Below are 16,815 nucleotides of genomic sequence, written 5' to 3'. Positions count from 1 at the left end.
AACGGCACCAAAAAGCCCTCAGAAAAAGGGCTGAAAACATAATTTTTTTTAAAGAATGTTGAACCTAAACTTATTTCGAAGTGTAGAGAGGTGTCAGATATTGAAAATTAGTATCATATACATGTATTATAATGATAAGAAGTTTTATCTGATCTCAGTCCTTTATTATAAGGATATAATATTGATGTTGCATAATTATTCTCAATTAGTAACACAAAAATAAATCTCTTGAGAAATATTACTAAAACAATATTATAAAAAGGATTTGGTTATCGTTGAGTTCCAAACAACTAGCTAGGAATGCAGTTACAAACACGTTAATTACCTTCATTAAAAACAGTGAGGTAAAATTAACTACTGCATTTTAAACATTTTGATGACCTTCAGATTTTTTCACCAAATTTCCATAACAGCCTAATTATTGGTGTACAAAATTTACCTGGACTGGTAAAATTTAACAACCCCTCCCCAAAGGATTTGTGCTGTATTGACTTTTGAAAAACAAGGTTATGGTTGACAATATACAATTTACCATAATAATGCCTCGTCTACGTAATGACATTGTGTGTCCTCATATCTTGTAATCAGTGGTCACATTGTCTTACTGTTCCATTCAAACTGACCACATTTACTGACCACTGATCAGTCCTACGGGTCAATCGGCCATCAGCCAATTTGTCTGCCAAAAATGACCAACTGACCTTCCCATACTTGTCAGAATTAACCTTTTTTCTTTAGAAAAGGAAAACTACTACATCATGGAATTTGCCTGGAGTTGTTTCACGTAAAACTAATTTACAGACACACTTTGCTTCACTTTGTTAGCTGCTAGCACAGTTTAATTAACCACTTCTTCCATAAACATCTCCTTAAACATACATCTTTAAAACAAGTTAAAACTGCCTGTATAGTAAGTTGTTGTTGTATAGAGTTATCATAACTGTTCAATCCTCAGTTATATATAGTTATCATAACTGTTCAATCCTCAGTTATATATAGTTGTCATCACTGTTCAATCCTCAGTTATATATAGTTATCATCACTGTTCAATCCTCAGTTATATATAGTTATCATCACTGTTCAATCCTCAGTTATATATAGTTATCATCACTGTTCAATCCTCAGTTATATATAGTTACCATCACTGTTCAATCCTCAGTTATATATAGTTATCATCACTGTTCAATTCTCAGTTATATATAGTTATCATCACTGTTCAATCCTCAGTTATATATAGTTATCATAACTGTTCAATCCTCAGTTATATATAGTTACCATCACTGTTCAATCCTCAGTTATATATAGTTACCATCACTGTTCAATCCTCAGTTATATATAGTTATCATAACTGTTCAATCCTCAGTTATATATAGTTATCATCACTGTTCAATTCTCAGTTATATATAGTTATCATCACTGTTCAATCCTCAGTTATATATAGTTATCATAACTGTTCAATCCTCAGTTATATATAGTTACCATCACTGTTCAATCCTCAGTTATATATAGTTATCATCACTGTTCAATTCTCAGTTATATATAGTTATCATCACTGTTCAATCCTCAGTTATATATAGTTATCATCACTGTTCAATCCTCAGTTGTATATAGTTATCATCACTGTTCAATCCTCAGTTGTATATAGTTATCATCACTGTTCAATCCTCAGTTATATATAGTTATCATAACTGTTCAATCCTCAGTTATATATAGTTATCATAACTGTTCAATCCTCAGTTATATATAGTTATCATCACTGTTCAATCCTCAGTTATATATAGTTATCATAACTGTTCAATCATCAGTTATATATATTATCATCACTGTTCAATCATCAGTTATATATAGTTATCATCACTGTTCAATCCTCAGTTATATATAGTTGTCATCACTGTTCAATCCTCAGTTATATATAGTTACCATCACTGTTCAATCCTCAGTTATATATAGTTACCATCACTGTTCAATCCTCAGTTATATATAGTTATCATCACTGTTCAACCCTCAGTTATATATAGTTATCATCACTGTTCAATCCTCAGTTATATATAGTTACCATCACTGTTCAATCCTCAGTTATATATAGTTATCATCACTGTTCAACCCTCAGTTATATATAGTTATCATCACTGTTCAATCCTCAGTTATATATAGTTATCATAACTGTTCAATCCTCAGTTATATATTGATTAAATATCAGGTTAAAACTTAAAATTAACTGGTTAGTGTTTAAACATAATTAGTTAAGACATTCCGTTAGAGTTAATACAATGTATCTTTTACAAGTTAGTCTAAAGATAATGTTGATTGAACATGCAGATTAAGGTAAGTGCAAACAAATAACCACAGCATGTCACATGTAAATAAACAAATACATGTACAGGTAAATTCACCAAGGCTGGCAGTAATCTTATTAAATGGAATTAGATTATTCCTTCTCCAAAAACCTCTCTATTTCAGTGGTAATCTAAACAGTCTGGTAACAGGTCACGTTCTGAACATAACGTGATGCTTTTAAAGGTAACAATTTTACAGAACTGAATGGATTTAAACAAAAAGTGTCTATCAGATGAAGAAGTTCTATCATACCATGAAATACAAGAGCAATAATATAGGTATTGATGATTTTTTTTTTTAAATATTGAACTTTTTCATCTGCATTCTCCAACTCTTAAACAAGTACACAAGGTGAAGACAGTTCAGTTAACTTGTCGTATATCTGACAGGCCTAGATTGTACCTATCACTACACCTCAATGTTATTGTTATGTGTTAGGAATACACAAAGTTAGCCAGTTATAATTAAATCATACAGGATACCTTCTTTTTTCTGGAGCGATTTCTTCCCTGTAAAATTTTCACAAATAAAGAAATAAAAAATCTTACGACATTTTCTCAAGTTCAAGTTTCTCAACTCATATCAAACATTGACTCTGTGTGACAATGCCAAACCTCTGATGTTGGGACCAGAGAAAACATAGGCGACTGGCTATATTCTCTATGGGTATTGGCTAATAGTAACATTGTGCAAACAATACCGGTATATATTTTAAATTTAGTCAAACCTTGTCATAAGAGTATCCATGTATAATACTGAAGTAAAAATGAAAAATTTATTTTCACAAATCCTAATACAGTGAATTAACTCAAATTTTTGTGTATTTCTGAATTTTGACAGAACACATTGATGAATTGGAATGCCAAATTATGTAGAAATAGTATACAGAGAAGCATATTAGTGCAATCATGATTTAGTGCAAGACTTCTAGCACAGAAAACCCTAAAATAAGTTTCTACTAAAATATATTTCACCTTTGTTATGAGAACATTTTCCTGGAGTTTAATTTCTAGAGGTTGGTACCATGTAGGCTACTAATATATGTAAAAGAGATTTTTAAGCTACATGTATACTACAAAATGATCTACATATAAAAAGAATATCAACAAAATATAACATTGAAAGTGTTGTACTAGGCAAGGCGATTGTGAACCAGAAAATTTATATCTAATCTGAACACATGACCATGAGCTGCTACATCAACAATAAAGTTTTATAGAGAATCATTTTAAGACAATTGTTTTCAGGTCCAAAATAATTGGCCAAGATGCTGACATTCAAATCCAATTCTCACTAGCACACAGAGGTTCAGACTCTGAACACACATCAGGACATCTTGTATTGACTTTGTCCTGGAGGGACATTCCGGTGTCAGTATAATGGACCAGAGAGATGTCATGTCAATGTGTCTGGGACAAGACATTCCGGTGTCAGTATAATGGACCAGAGAGATGTCATGTCAACGTGTCTGTGACAAGACATTCTGGTGTCTGTATAATGGACCAGAGTGATGTCATGTCAATGTGTCTGCGACTAGACATTCCGGTGTCGGTATAATGGACTGGAGTGATGTCATGTCAATGTGTCTGGGACAAGACATTCTGGTGTCTGTATAATGGACCAGAGAGATGTCATGTCAATGTGTCTGGGACAAGACATTCTGGTGTCGGTATAATGGACCAGAGTGATGTCATGTCAATGTGTCTGGGACAAGACATTCTGGTGTCTGTATAATGGACCAGAGTGATGTCATGTCAATGTGTCTGGGACAAGACATTCTGGTGTCTGTATAATGGACCAGAGTGATGTCATGTCAATGTGTCTGTGACAAGACATTCCGGTGTCTGTATAATGGACCAGAGTGATGTCATGTCAATGTGTCTGGGACAAGACATTCCTGGTGTCGGTATAATGGACCAGAGTGATGTCATGTCAATGTGTCTGGGACAAGACATTCTGGTGTCGGTATAATGGACCAGAGTGATGTCATGTCAATGTGTCTGTGACAAGACATTCTGGTGTCTGTATAATGGACCAGAGTGATGTCATGTCAATGTGTCTGGGACAAGACATTCTGGTGTCTGTATAATGGACCAGAGTAGATGTCATGTCAATGTGTCTGTGACAAGACATTCTGGTGTCTGTATAATGGACCAGAGTGATGTCATGTCAATGTGTCTGTGACAAGACATTCTGGTGTCAGTATAATGGACCAGAGTGATGTCATGTCAATGTGTCTGTGACAAGACATTCCGGTGTCAGTATAATGGACCAGAGAGATGTCATGTCAATGTGTCTGTGACAAGACATTCCGGTGTCGGTATAATGGACCAGAGAGATGTCATGTCAATGTGTCTGGGACAAGACATTCTGGTGTCAGTATAATGGACCAGAGAGATGTCATGTCAATGTGTCTGGGACTTTAGACATTCCGGTGTCAGTATAATGGACCAGAGAGATGTCATGTCAATGTGTCTGCCTTTAGACATCCCGATGTCGGTATAATGGACCGGAGAGATGTCATGTCAATGTGTCTGTGACAAGACATTCCGGTGTCAGTATAATGGACCAGAGTGATGTCATGTCAATGTGTCTGGGACAAGACATTCCAGTGTCAGTATAATGGACCGGAGTGATGTCATGTCAATGTGTCTGGGACAAGACATTCTGGTGTCTGTATAATGGACCAGAGAGATGTCATGTCAATGTGTCTGTGACAAGACATTCTGGTGTCGGTATAATGGACCAGAGAGATGTCATGTCAATGTGTCTGTGACAAGACATTCCTGTGACAGTATAATGGACCGGAGAGATGTCATGTCAATGTGTCTGGGACAAGACATTCCCGATGTCGGTATAATGGACCAGAGAGATGTCATGTCAATGTGTCTGGGACAAGACATTCCAGTGTCAGTATAATGGACCAGAGTGATGTCATGTCAATGTGTCTGGGACAAGACATTCTCGTGTCAGTATAATGGAACCAGAGTGATGTCATGTCAATGTGTCTGTGACAAAACATTCTCGGTGTCAGTATAATGGACCGGAGAGATGTCATGTCAATGTTCCTGAGAACATTTCAGTAAAACAACATTATAAAGTACCTCTTCATTTTGTCAATAATAATTGATCTGGGGTCATACCTGGCATAGAGTTAAATATTTCATTCTGGATCATAGCAAAGTGTCAAGCCCCTGTGCTGCTATTAAACTTGGTCAGATAGACAATAACGATCAACCATCCCCTTCAGTAACATACTGTACAGTATTGGTCAGATAGACAACGATCAACCATCCCCTTCAGTAACATACTGTACAGTATTGGTCAGATAGACAACGATCAACCATCCCCTTCAGTAACATACTGTACAGTATTGGTCAGATAGACAACGATCAACCATCCCCTTCAGTAACATACTGTACAGTATTGGTCAGATAGACAACGATCAACCATCCCCTTCAGTAACATACAGTACAGTATTGGTCAGATAGACAATTACGATCAACCATCCCCTTCAGTAACATACTGTACAGTATTGGTCATATAGACAATAACAGCAACCATCCCCTTCAGTAACATACTGTACAGTATTGGTCAGATAGACAATGACAGCCAACCATCCCCTTCAGTAACATACTGTACAGTATTGGTCAGATAGACAATGACAGCCAACCATCCCCTTCAGTAGTATACTGTACAGTATTGGTCATATAGACAATAACAGCAACCATCCCCTTCAGTAACATACTGTACAGTATTGGTCAGATAGACAACGATCAACCATCCCCTTCAGTAACATACTGTACAGTATTGGTCAGATAGACAATAACGGTCAACCATCCCCTTCAGTAGTATACTGTACAGTATTGGTCATATAGACAATAACAGCAACCATCCCCTTCAGTAACATACTGTACAGTATTGGTCAGATAGACAATGACAGCCAACCATCCCTTTCAGTAACATACTGTACAGTATTGGTCAGATAGACAATAACGGTCAACCATCCCCTTCAGTAACATGCTAACACCACATTGCCCACTAAGAACAGCATGTTTCTCTCAGAAGTCTTAGGTGATGTACTTCATGATGCAAGATAACACCAGCACAGCTTCTGCAGTGAAATTACTGCCATCTTTAACCTGCATATTAAGCCCAAGGGACAAACAACTAATCTCTGACTTTATGTTGGAGGCGAGCTTATCATAGAACAATAAGATAGCATGGATGGTTTTTATACTGAGCTACAAAGGAATGGGAAGGATTTTGTCTGGTCACAAGTGTACCTAATAGCTAAAAGTCAATATGTTTTCTCTCCCTGCTAGGGTTCGAGCCCTGGATTAGATTTTTCTGTCTCCGAAAGGGTTTGAGCCTTGAACCCTTTTTTTCTGTCTCAACAAGGGGTTGAGCCCTGAACCCTTTTTTCTGTCTCACGAAGGAGCATGAGCCCTGCTTGTCTTGTTGACTAGCCTGAGTATCTACCATTTGAGCTTAAGAGAAATTCTTCAAATGCCATGTCGGTAGGAAAACGAGTAGCTAGCATCTTTCGAGAGCAGCATAGGCCAATGTAATATGTGATTCTCGTAATGTTATCTCGCTGACTAAACAGATTTGGGTGATCACCCGTTAAATCAGGTTGTTTTTTTTTGAAGATATAATTGATTTCTGGTTCACAATCCCATGTGATATAAGCATTACAGAGATATATACATAAAATTACATGTGCAAGTGAGTTTTTTTTATATACATTTTGTATTGACTGAAATCTAAATCAAATTTGAAGTAGATATTGTTTAGTTTACCATTATCATCAAGGTCAAAGTCATCTGCAGAGAACCTTTCTGGACCATAGGCTATGAACACAGAATCATCCTGGAAGAAGTCGTAGAGGTTTGTAACCTAGAAAATATAAGAAATTATAACAGATTAGCATTAAATAACATCAGAAAGTACAAAGTTAGCCAGGTAATGCTAGTCATAATAATATCAATTGACTTTTATATATAAAGAGTCATACAATTGAACATCAGTAATTGTAATATATTTGTTTTATAATAACAACCAAAACTAATAATACACTAAACTGATCAATGTGTGACAGTTTTAACATTGGACATCAAAAACAAGTGATAACAAAAACACTGCCAAAACCATCCTGTAAATAGCCCAGGGCATCAACACCAAAACACTGCTGTATCTATTCTGTAAATAGCCCAGGGCATCAACACCAAAACACTGCAGTGTCTATCCTGTAAATAGCCCAGGGCATCAACACCAAAACACTGCCGTATCTATCCTGTAAATAGCCCAGGGCATCAACACCAAAACACTGCCGTATATATCCTGTAAATAGCCCAGGTCATCAACACCAAAACACTGCCGTGTCTATCCTGTAAATAGCCCAGGTCATCAACACCAAAACACTGCCGTGTCTATCCTGTAAATAGCCCAGGGCATCAACACCAAAACACTGCCGTATCTATCCTGTAAATAGCCCAGGTCATCAACACCAAAACACTGACGTATCTATCCTGTAAATAGCCCAGGTCATCAACACCAAAACACTGCCGTGTCTATCCTGTAAATAGCCCAGGGCATCAACACCAAAACACTGCAGTGTCTATCCTGTAAATAGCCCAGGGCATCAACACCAAAACACTGCCGTATCTATTCTGTAAATAGCCCAGGTCATCAACACCAAAACACTGCCGTGTCTATTCTGTAAATAGCCCAGGTCATCAACACCAAAACACTGCCGTGTCTATCCTGTAAATAGCCCAGGTCATCAACACCAAAACACTGCCGTGTCTATCCTGTAAATAGCCCAGGGCATCAACACCAAAACACTGCCGTGTCTATCCTGTAAATAGCCCAGGGCATCAACACCAAAACACTGCCGTGTCTATCCTGTAAATAGCCCAGGGCATCAACACCAAAACACTGCCGTATCTATCCTGTAAATAGCCCAGGTCATCAACACCAAAACACTGACGTATCTATCCTGTAAATAGCCCAGGGCATCAACACCAAAACACTGCCGTATCTATTCTGTAAATAGCCCAGGGCATCAACACCAAAACACTGCTGTATCTATCCTGTAAATAGCCCAGGTCATCAACACCAAAACACTGCTGTATCTATTCTGTAAATAGCCCAGGGCATCAACACCAAAACACTGCTGTATCTATCCTGTAAATAGCCCAGGTCATCAACACCAAAACACTGCTGTATCTATTCTGTAAATAGCCCAGGGCATCAACACCAAAACACTGCTGTATCTATCCTGTAAATAGCCCAGGTCATCAACACCAAAACACTGCTGTATCTATTCTGTAAATAGTCCAGGGCATCAACACCAAAACACTGCTGTATCTATCCTGTATATAGCCCAGGTCATCAACACCAAAACACTGCTGTATCTATTCTGTAAATAGCCCAGGGCATCAACACCAAAACACTGCGGTATCTATCCTGTAAATAGCCCAGGTCATCAACACCAAAACACTGCTGTATCTATTCTGTAAATAGCCCAGGGCATCAACACCAAAACACTGCGGTATCTATCTTGTAAATAGCCCAGGTCATCAACACCAAAACACTGCTGTATCTATTCTGTAAATAGCCCAGGGCATCAACACCAAAACACTGCTGTATCTATCCTGTAAATAGCCCAGGTCATCAACACCAAAACACTGCTGTATCTATTCTGTAAATAGCCCAGGGCATCAACACCAAAACACTGCTGTATCTATCCTGTAAATAGCCCAGGTCATCAACACCAAAACACTGCTGTATCTATTCTGTAAATAGCCCAGGGCATCAACACCAAAACACTGCTGTATCTATCCTGTATATAGCCCAGGTCATCAACACCAAAAACACTGCTGTATCTATTCTGTAAATAGCCCAGGGCATCAACACCAAAACACTGCTGTATCTATCCTGTAAATAGCCCAGGTCATCAACACCAAAACACTGCTGTATCTATTCTGTAAATAGCCCAGGGCATCAACACCAAAACACTGCGGTATCTATCTTGTAAATAGTCCAGGGTGTCAACACCAAAACACTGCCGTATCTATCCTGTAAATAGCCATGGGCATCAACACCAAAACACTGCGGTATCTATCTTATAAATAGCCCAGGTCATCAACACCAAAACACTGCCATATCTATCCTGTAAATAGCTCAGGTCATCAACACTAAAACACTGCCGTGTCTATCATATAAATAGCCCAGGGTGTCAACACCAAAACACTGTCGTATCTATCCTGTAAATAGCCAAGGGCATCAACACCAAAACACTGCTGTATATATTCTGTAAATAGCCCAGGGTGTCAACACCAAAAACTTTGGGTACAGGCATATTGCATGACAACAAACATCATATGTTAGTACATTTTTGTATTTTACTGAACTGCAGTAGACATAGGTGGGCTTATTACCCATCATAGGTTTAATGAGGCAGTTTTACCGTATTTCTCCTCAAATTATCCCCGTCTCTGGTGTAAAAGTATAATGCTGTATTTATCCTCAAATAAGCCCCTCCACTAATGGTAAAGTTCAGCATTAAAGTTTGGAGAGGACTTATTTATGAACCGCTTTTAGCTTACTATTTTTAAACTCATTATCTACAAAAACGAAGGAGGCTTTTTTGTTGGCAGGGGCTTAAATATAAATGTATTTGTGAGCAGGGGTTTGTAAGTGGGCAGGGGTTTATTTTAAGATAAATACAGTATTAGGTAGATCTGATGTGGTGATGTACCATTCAGAGTCTGCTATCATTATGACATTATCAGAGTCATTTCATAAAAAGGTTTATTGATCATTTATTTAGTGTAATGGTCATTTGTACAGAAAATGGTATCAGTCATATATACTGGTACCAATGATATATAGGACCGTGACATTTTTTACGTGTCAGCTGCCAGATATTTATAGACCACAATGGGAGTTCATTTTTGTAACAGGATCATGGAAGGTCATCAGAAATATATCCAGATCTTTGATACAAAATGCCATCATTATTATATCAGCTACCCCGATGAAAAAGTGGGTCAATTCATATTTAGATATTTACCAAAACTGTGTCACAAAGAGAACAAACACATATTCTGTAAAAAATGGTTTTTAACACAGAGAACACAAAAGTGTGAAAAATCTCTCTTTGAGATGTGAAATCTGAGATCTCCTATATAGAACATGAATAATGTGTATTACTTTTGGAGGTACTACAAATCACAGGGACTTCTCAGCCAAGAGTCCATTAATACTATAATACATATATATAGACAGTACTGTGGGTCAGGAATTCATGCCAAATCCCTGTGAAGGCCAAACAATTACAGTGTAATTAGTTTCCCATAGAAATGTATTGTGCAAGATTTTATGGCCATAATGTATTTCTGGAATATTTTCATATCATATTAGTCATATTGTGTCTGATCAGGTGAAATAGAACAGATGGTTTGTAACATGTAACAATGGATATTGTCATAGATAACCAAACACAATCAATTCCCTACAGTACATGCACATACTTTTTCCCTATATCATATTTCCAATGGCTATTCTAACAGGCAGGTACAGATGGTCAGGTGTTAGCATGGCAAGGGAACTAGTTCTATTATTGTTCATTCAATAAGGGGTTTATGAAAATTTCAGCAACTCAGGAAGTTTTAATTTTTGCAGGGATGTCAGGGTAAAGGAATAGATAGGGGCTTGTATCAATGACCTTCCTGCATGCTTGAAAAAATGGTAGAAATAGAAAAAATGGTAAAAGAAAAACCATAAATTACAATCATATACAATGTAATTAGCATTACTCTCCAAATGTTTATGTAATGTAGAGTGTAGAATTAGCTTAAAGAGATAAGATAGTGGTGATAGAGCTTAACATTGATTTATGTAGGGCCGTCTGAATGGAGAGGTCCCCCTTCAATTACCTCACAACAGCACCCCCTCCCCCTCCCCCTCCCCCTCCCCCTCCCCTCCCATCTCAACCACCATAGGTGTTAACTGAACATTATATTGATTTATGGAGGGATGCCCCCTCAAACACCCCTCCCTCGGCACCTCCTCTCCCCTAACATTCTCCTCTCCTCCACCAACTCCTTTTCCCTCACCTCCCCTCCTTTCCCACCCTCCACACCCCCTCTTTCCCCCCCAACCCCCTCCCCTCTCCCAAAACCCCCCCCCCACCCCCCCCCCCCCTTCCCCCCCCCCCTCCCCTCCCCCCCTCCCCTCAAGATCCCCTCTCCCCCCAAACCCCTCTCCCCCCCTCCCCCCCCCTAACCCCCCCCCCCCCCCTCCCCCCCCCCCCCCCCCCCCCCCCCCCCCACAACCCCCCCTCCTCCCTCCCCCAAACCCCCCCCCCCCCCCCCCCCCAAAACCCCACCCCCCTCCCCCACAACCCCCCACCCCCCTCCCCACACCCCCCCCACCCCCCCCCCCAAAAAAAAAAACCCCCCCCCCCCCCCCCAAAATTTTTTTTCCCCAAAATCCCCCCCCCCCCCCTCCCCCTTAAATTCCCCCCCAACCCCCCCCCCCTTTAAAACCCCCCCCCCCCCTTTTTTTCCCCCCCCCCCCCCCTTCCCCCTCCCCCCCTACTTCCCCCCCCCCCCCCCCCTTCTTCCCCCCCCCCCCCCCCTTTTCCCCCCCCCCCTCCCCCCTTTCCCCCCCCCCCCCCCCCTCCCCCTTTACCCCTCTCTCCCCCTTAAACCCCCCCCCCCCTCCCCACTTCCACCCCCCCCCCCACCCCCTCTCCCCTTCATCCCCCCCCCCCCCCTCCCTTTTTTCTTAACCCCCCACTCCCCTCTCCCCTTACATTACCCCCCACTCCCCTCTCCCCTTACATTACCCCACTCCCCTCTCCCCTTACATTACCCCCCCCACTCTCCCCTCTCCCCTTACATTACCCCACTCCCCTCTCCCATATACATATACCCCACTCCCCTCCAGTCCCTTACATTTGACCACCATTACCCACTCCCTCTCACCCCTTACATTAACCCATTACCACCCCTCCCCCACTCCCCTCTCCCCTTACATTACCCCCTCCCCCACTCCCCTCTCCCCTTACATTACCCCCCACTCCCCTCTCCCCTTACATTACCCCCCTATTCCCCTCTCCCCTCCTCTCACTCCCTCACAACCACCCCTCTCGCCACTCACGCACTGACACCCTCACCCTCCCCTCACAAACCCCCTCTCGGCCCCTCAACACCCTGCCCCTCTCCCTCAATCCCCCCTCTCCCCACCACACCTCCCCATCACCATCCCTGCCTTGCTGCCCTCCATGGATCCTGTAATGTTGTTTGGTGTTGCTAGGGTTGGTGCGAGAGGAAGTAAAACTTTCTATTTGTTTATATATGTCAGACTAAGTAAACAAAACATTTAAATGCCCACCTACTCTAACCTGTCAAATACATATATACATTACTGTCAACCAATATAAAAATCAGCCTACCATACACAAATAGATTGCTTGATTGATTTTGTTAAATGACACCCAATCTCAATATTGAATCCAATGCAAAATTTGTACTTAAATAGATTTTCATTTAAATGGATTTTTAAATGTCAATTTATCATTTGTAATATAGAATTGATTGAAATCTGTCTTTTACTCAATACAGACATTTTTGGAGGCGATAGTACAAGGTGAATTAGAGTCCGTAATCTCGTGGAGTCAACACTATTTACATGATCTGTTTTATTATTGAAAGCACTACAATACACACTTTAATTGCCTCAATGGTTAAATCCTACTTAGCCTTTCACATCCATGATATACATATATACCTAGATATCTAACCTACCAGTTTAGACATACCTAGCATGTGCCAATCTTAAATTATTATGACTGGGCTCTTTTAGATGTCATTTGCTATACACATAATAATCATATCTTATCTAACAGTTATCATTTTTATGTAAAATGTTATAAATAATATAATTATACATTTTCAGATTTATTTACAGATAGAACTATTCGCTGGTGAACCAAGTTTTTATAATAAATAAATGTATATTTAATAAAAAAAAATATCCCTTCTTACGTCTAGATAGATATCCATACCTCATAAAATCAGTAAAAGCAGTAGTAATTGAACACAGGTATAAAGTATACATTGACAACTTTACAAAACAAACCCCCATTATAACTAAAAAAAAAAAACAAAGGGCCATAACTCTATTTAATGTGGGACACGTGACCAAACTACAAGTCACTGAGAAATGAGGAGATTAGATCTGTGCTGAATTCAGTAAGAGTTGAGGAAGAGAAGAATAAATCAAACAAAAAATTGTCAGATAGTTGACCAAGCTCACTTTCATTGAACGTAGACGCCAGATAATGACTAAAATGTATTGCATGTCCGATTCTCGTATACATCGAGGAACGACGAGAGCGGTCTGTCAGCATGCTCTCTGAAGTGTGTTGCACGTACATACATAACACTGATATATGGCGGTCCGTAACCACTTAAATCTACTCAAATTTCGTGTACGTATGACCTTTCATCCTGTAAAACACTTTCCCGCCTTCGGGAACCGTACAGACCATTTCTGCTAGTGACCTTTTCATGCACAGTTTCTCGTTTTGAATTGTCATTCATTTCGTACGAGAGTATGGGCGGCCGTTTTAGGATAAAATACAGACACTACTTAAGTGCAAAAAAAGCCAAATGGCCATTATGTTCTTTTTACACTTAAGTGCAAAAGATTTGCACTTAAGTGTCAAAAAAATTATTTGCACTTAAGTGCAAAAAAATGAAACGGTTTCCAACAAGAAATTCACCTACAGAAGTAATTTTTTCGACTGGTCCAAAATGCTTTGAAATGGTACAATCGATCAATGTGAAATATAAACCATAATAGAAGGTTTTTTTACAGTAGACCTTCTTTGACCACGTCTTCCAGTATATGTTTGGTAACAAGTTATAATTATGGTAATATTACATAGTACTGTCTTTACCACGCAAATATCTATGAATTTACTTACTTTTTGTGGAAATAAATGCAACTGCATTTGACTTGAATGCAAAGCTGAAAACCAGAGCTTGAAACTGTGCTGGTTGAATTATTATGTCACACCCCAAGTATTGTTTAAAGAAATATTCCTATTTTGCAAAGAGTATCACATGTCATTGCGAATATCGACATTTCCGGAGTGTAGCATGATAAATGGGATTAACTGTAACATTTATGACCAAAATAATGTAAACAGTGAAGGAATAAGGACACTTCACATGCTTTTATGTATTAATTTAGACATATTTACAATTACAGGAAATTCTTAGTAAAAAATATAAAGTAAAAGCCTCCCCCCCCCCCCCCCCCCCCCCCCCCCCCATTATGTAATTTTTTGCCATTATGTTAATTGTTTTGCACTTAAGTGCAAAAGATTTGCACTTAAGTGCAAAAGTTTTTGCACTTAAGTAGTGTCTGTATTTTATCCTAAAACGGCCGCCCATACGAGAGTGCGCCAAGAAGAATGGTGTGAGTGGTCGCGTGTATAATATGGATGCACGTGCGTCACTGGACTCACTTCATCCGTCCATGGCTATACATGGCATTGGGTCTGGTATGAATCCTAAGAAAATGGGATTGTTTTTATCACAACTGCAAAATGACTATTCTTTGTCTTCATTTATGGAAACCAATTGCCGTTCAATATGGTAAAGCATTTTGAAATACCTTCCGATGGAACTCCACTTAATAAAAAAAGATCTCTTTGCTATCATCACCCGCGAAGCTCTTTGTAATCTCCAATCCCTCTTTCAGCTTGCTGATCGTCAGTCCCTCCAAGCGTCGCGGTGACAGTGACAAACAAGGAGTCTCCGATGTCATCAGCATAAACAAAAGGACAAACAAATGAGACTTGGGCATGCATGATAATGAGACGAGCTGTCTGTGACATTGCTTCATTAGGTCCCCGACACCGGTGTTTGAAGGTCAGACCTGTACTCTTATAGAAAGGTCAACCCTTCATCTGTCTCTGATTGAAACGAAAATCAGTCATTAGATATTATCTAGTCGTGTCTTTTTATTTGTTTTGAATGCGCCCTTAATAGCACATTTTAAGCCTGCTGAATTTTCACCGTGTAGTCCTCTGTCTGCATCCTCATTTTACGATATGTATTGAGGCTCGTTAATCAAACTAATCCGGTTGTCTCATTGTCACCATAAGCTCGTTTAATGTCTGGTCCCAGTTTTAAAATGCCTTGAGAGTGAATAGGAAAGCATTTCAGAATTTAACGAAGGTTCCTTAACTAAGATGTTCAATTAAAATCCAATAATGCTTTTCTCTGGAAACATTTAAGTTAATGAATTTCCTGAAGTTCGGGGATGTTGATGAAACATGGAACAAACTTATCCTTTTCCATACAAAATGGCGGCAGTCTTGATCACTTAGAAGATCGCTAGTTAAACGAGATTTAAATCTTTATAGCGGACATATCCATCTCTTTATCAATGTCTGGATCGAAAACATTTGATGGAGTAATTGAAGGCACTGTACATAACCTGAACACACAGTCCGGATTACAATGAATCCGTAATCTGGACTAATTAGTCGGCTAGTATCATACCCGGATGGGACATCAGGTATAACGGTATAAACGTGCGCATTCTTCACCAATTACCACGTGCTTACTCAGCAGGATAACATATTGCTTGACTACGGTGTTATATGTAGTTGTGAACACATTTCCAATCTTTTGCCAAAACGTCGAAGCATGTTTTTGTTTTTGGAAAGAAGCGTTCACTTAATAATGATTACCACAGGGACTTGGTCACGAACTCTCAACCCACGGTCTATATTATACAAGTTTATCATGGGTGTCTGTACAATAGTCCAGAATATTTGTCATGCGGTACTGGTAATCGACTGGTGATTACCACTACCGAGGGTCAAATATCCTGGACTACAGACACCCATGATATACTTGTTTTATTACAAAATCACTAAAACAGTTAGAATCACTGAAGTTGACATCCGAGTGACTTATACGCTTGAAAGGGTAGGACTAAAGTCCGAAACGTCACAGGTGTTCAATAAGTTCGCACGTGACCAAATTTCGAAATGTGACCGTGCAATAGTCATTTTAGCCATGCAATAGTTCAAAATATAGTTTAGGAAAATCAAACGCATTATCGGTCGATTACCAGTACCTCACGACATCCATCATATATTCTTATTTGTATATAATATAAAAACCGTAGGTTAGGAATTCGAGCAATGTCTATGTGATGGTAGCCTTATTAAAATTTACGGAAATAATATTCAATTTTAATCAACATTATACGGAAACCAATCTTGCTGCAGTACTTCTAAAATTGTGTACAGAATTTTGATCTATATACTTCCAAATAAAATATGTATAGGCCGACGGGATAAAACCAACTCGGGGGGGGGGGGGGGTTGCGGCTACGACATTATATAGCCTCTAAGTTATTGCGGAATGCATAAGCTAT

General features: G+C 39.4%; 1 protein-coding gene across 5 annotated transcripts in view; it reads right to left on the bottom strand.

Annotated features, from left to right (window-relative positions):
• Positions 1-16,815, bottom strand: part of LOC117329257 (serine/threonine-protein kinase DCLK1-like) — a 65,805-nt gene that overhangs the window by 26,351 nt on the left and 22,639 nt on the right. For 4 of the 5 annotated variants that reach the window (XM_033887116.1, XM_033887114.1, XM_033887118.1 and 1 more), the window contains exons 3-4: positions 7,140-7,236; positions 2,820-2,846 (exon numbers count right to left, since the gene is read on the bottom strand). In XM_033887116.1, coding sequence (XP_033743007.1) covers positions 2,820-2,846; positions 7,140-7,236 — 124 coding nt within the window. The remainder of the gene's footprint in view (positions 1-2,819; positions 2,847-7,139; positions 7,237-16,815) is intronic. The other variant, XM_033887115.1, reaches the window with a different exon arrangement.

This window comes from Pecten maximus, chromosome 6 (assembly GCF_902652985.1).
Source record: "Pecten maximus chromosome 6, xPecMax1.1, whole genome shotgun sequence".
NCBI lineage: Eukaryota > Metazoa > Mollusca > Bivalvia > Pectinida > Pectinidae > Pecten > Pecten maximus.
The sequence above is the reverse complement of the archived record's forward strand: the minus strand, read 5'-3'. Positions and strand labels throughout refer to the sequence as shown.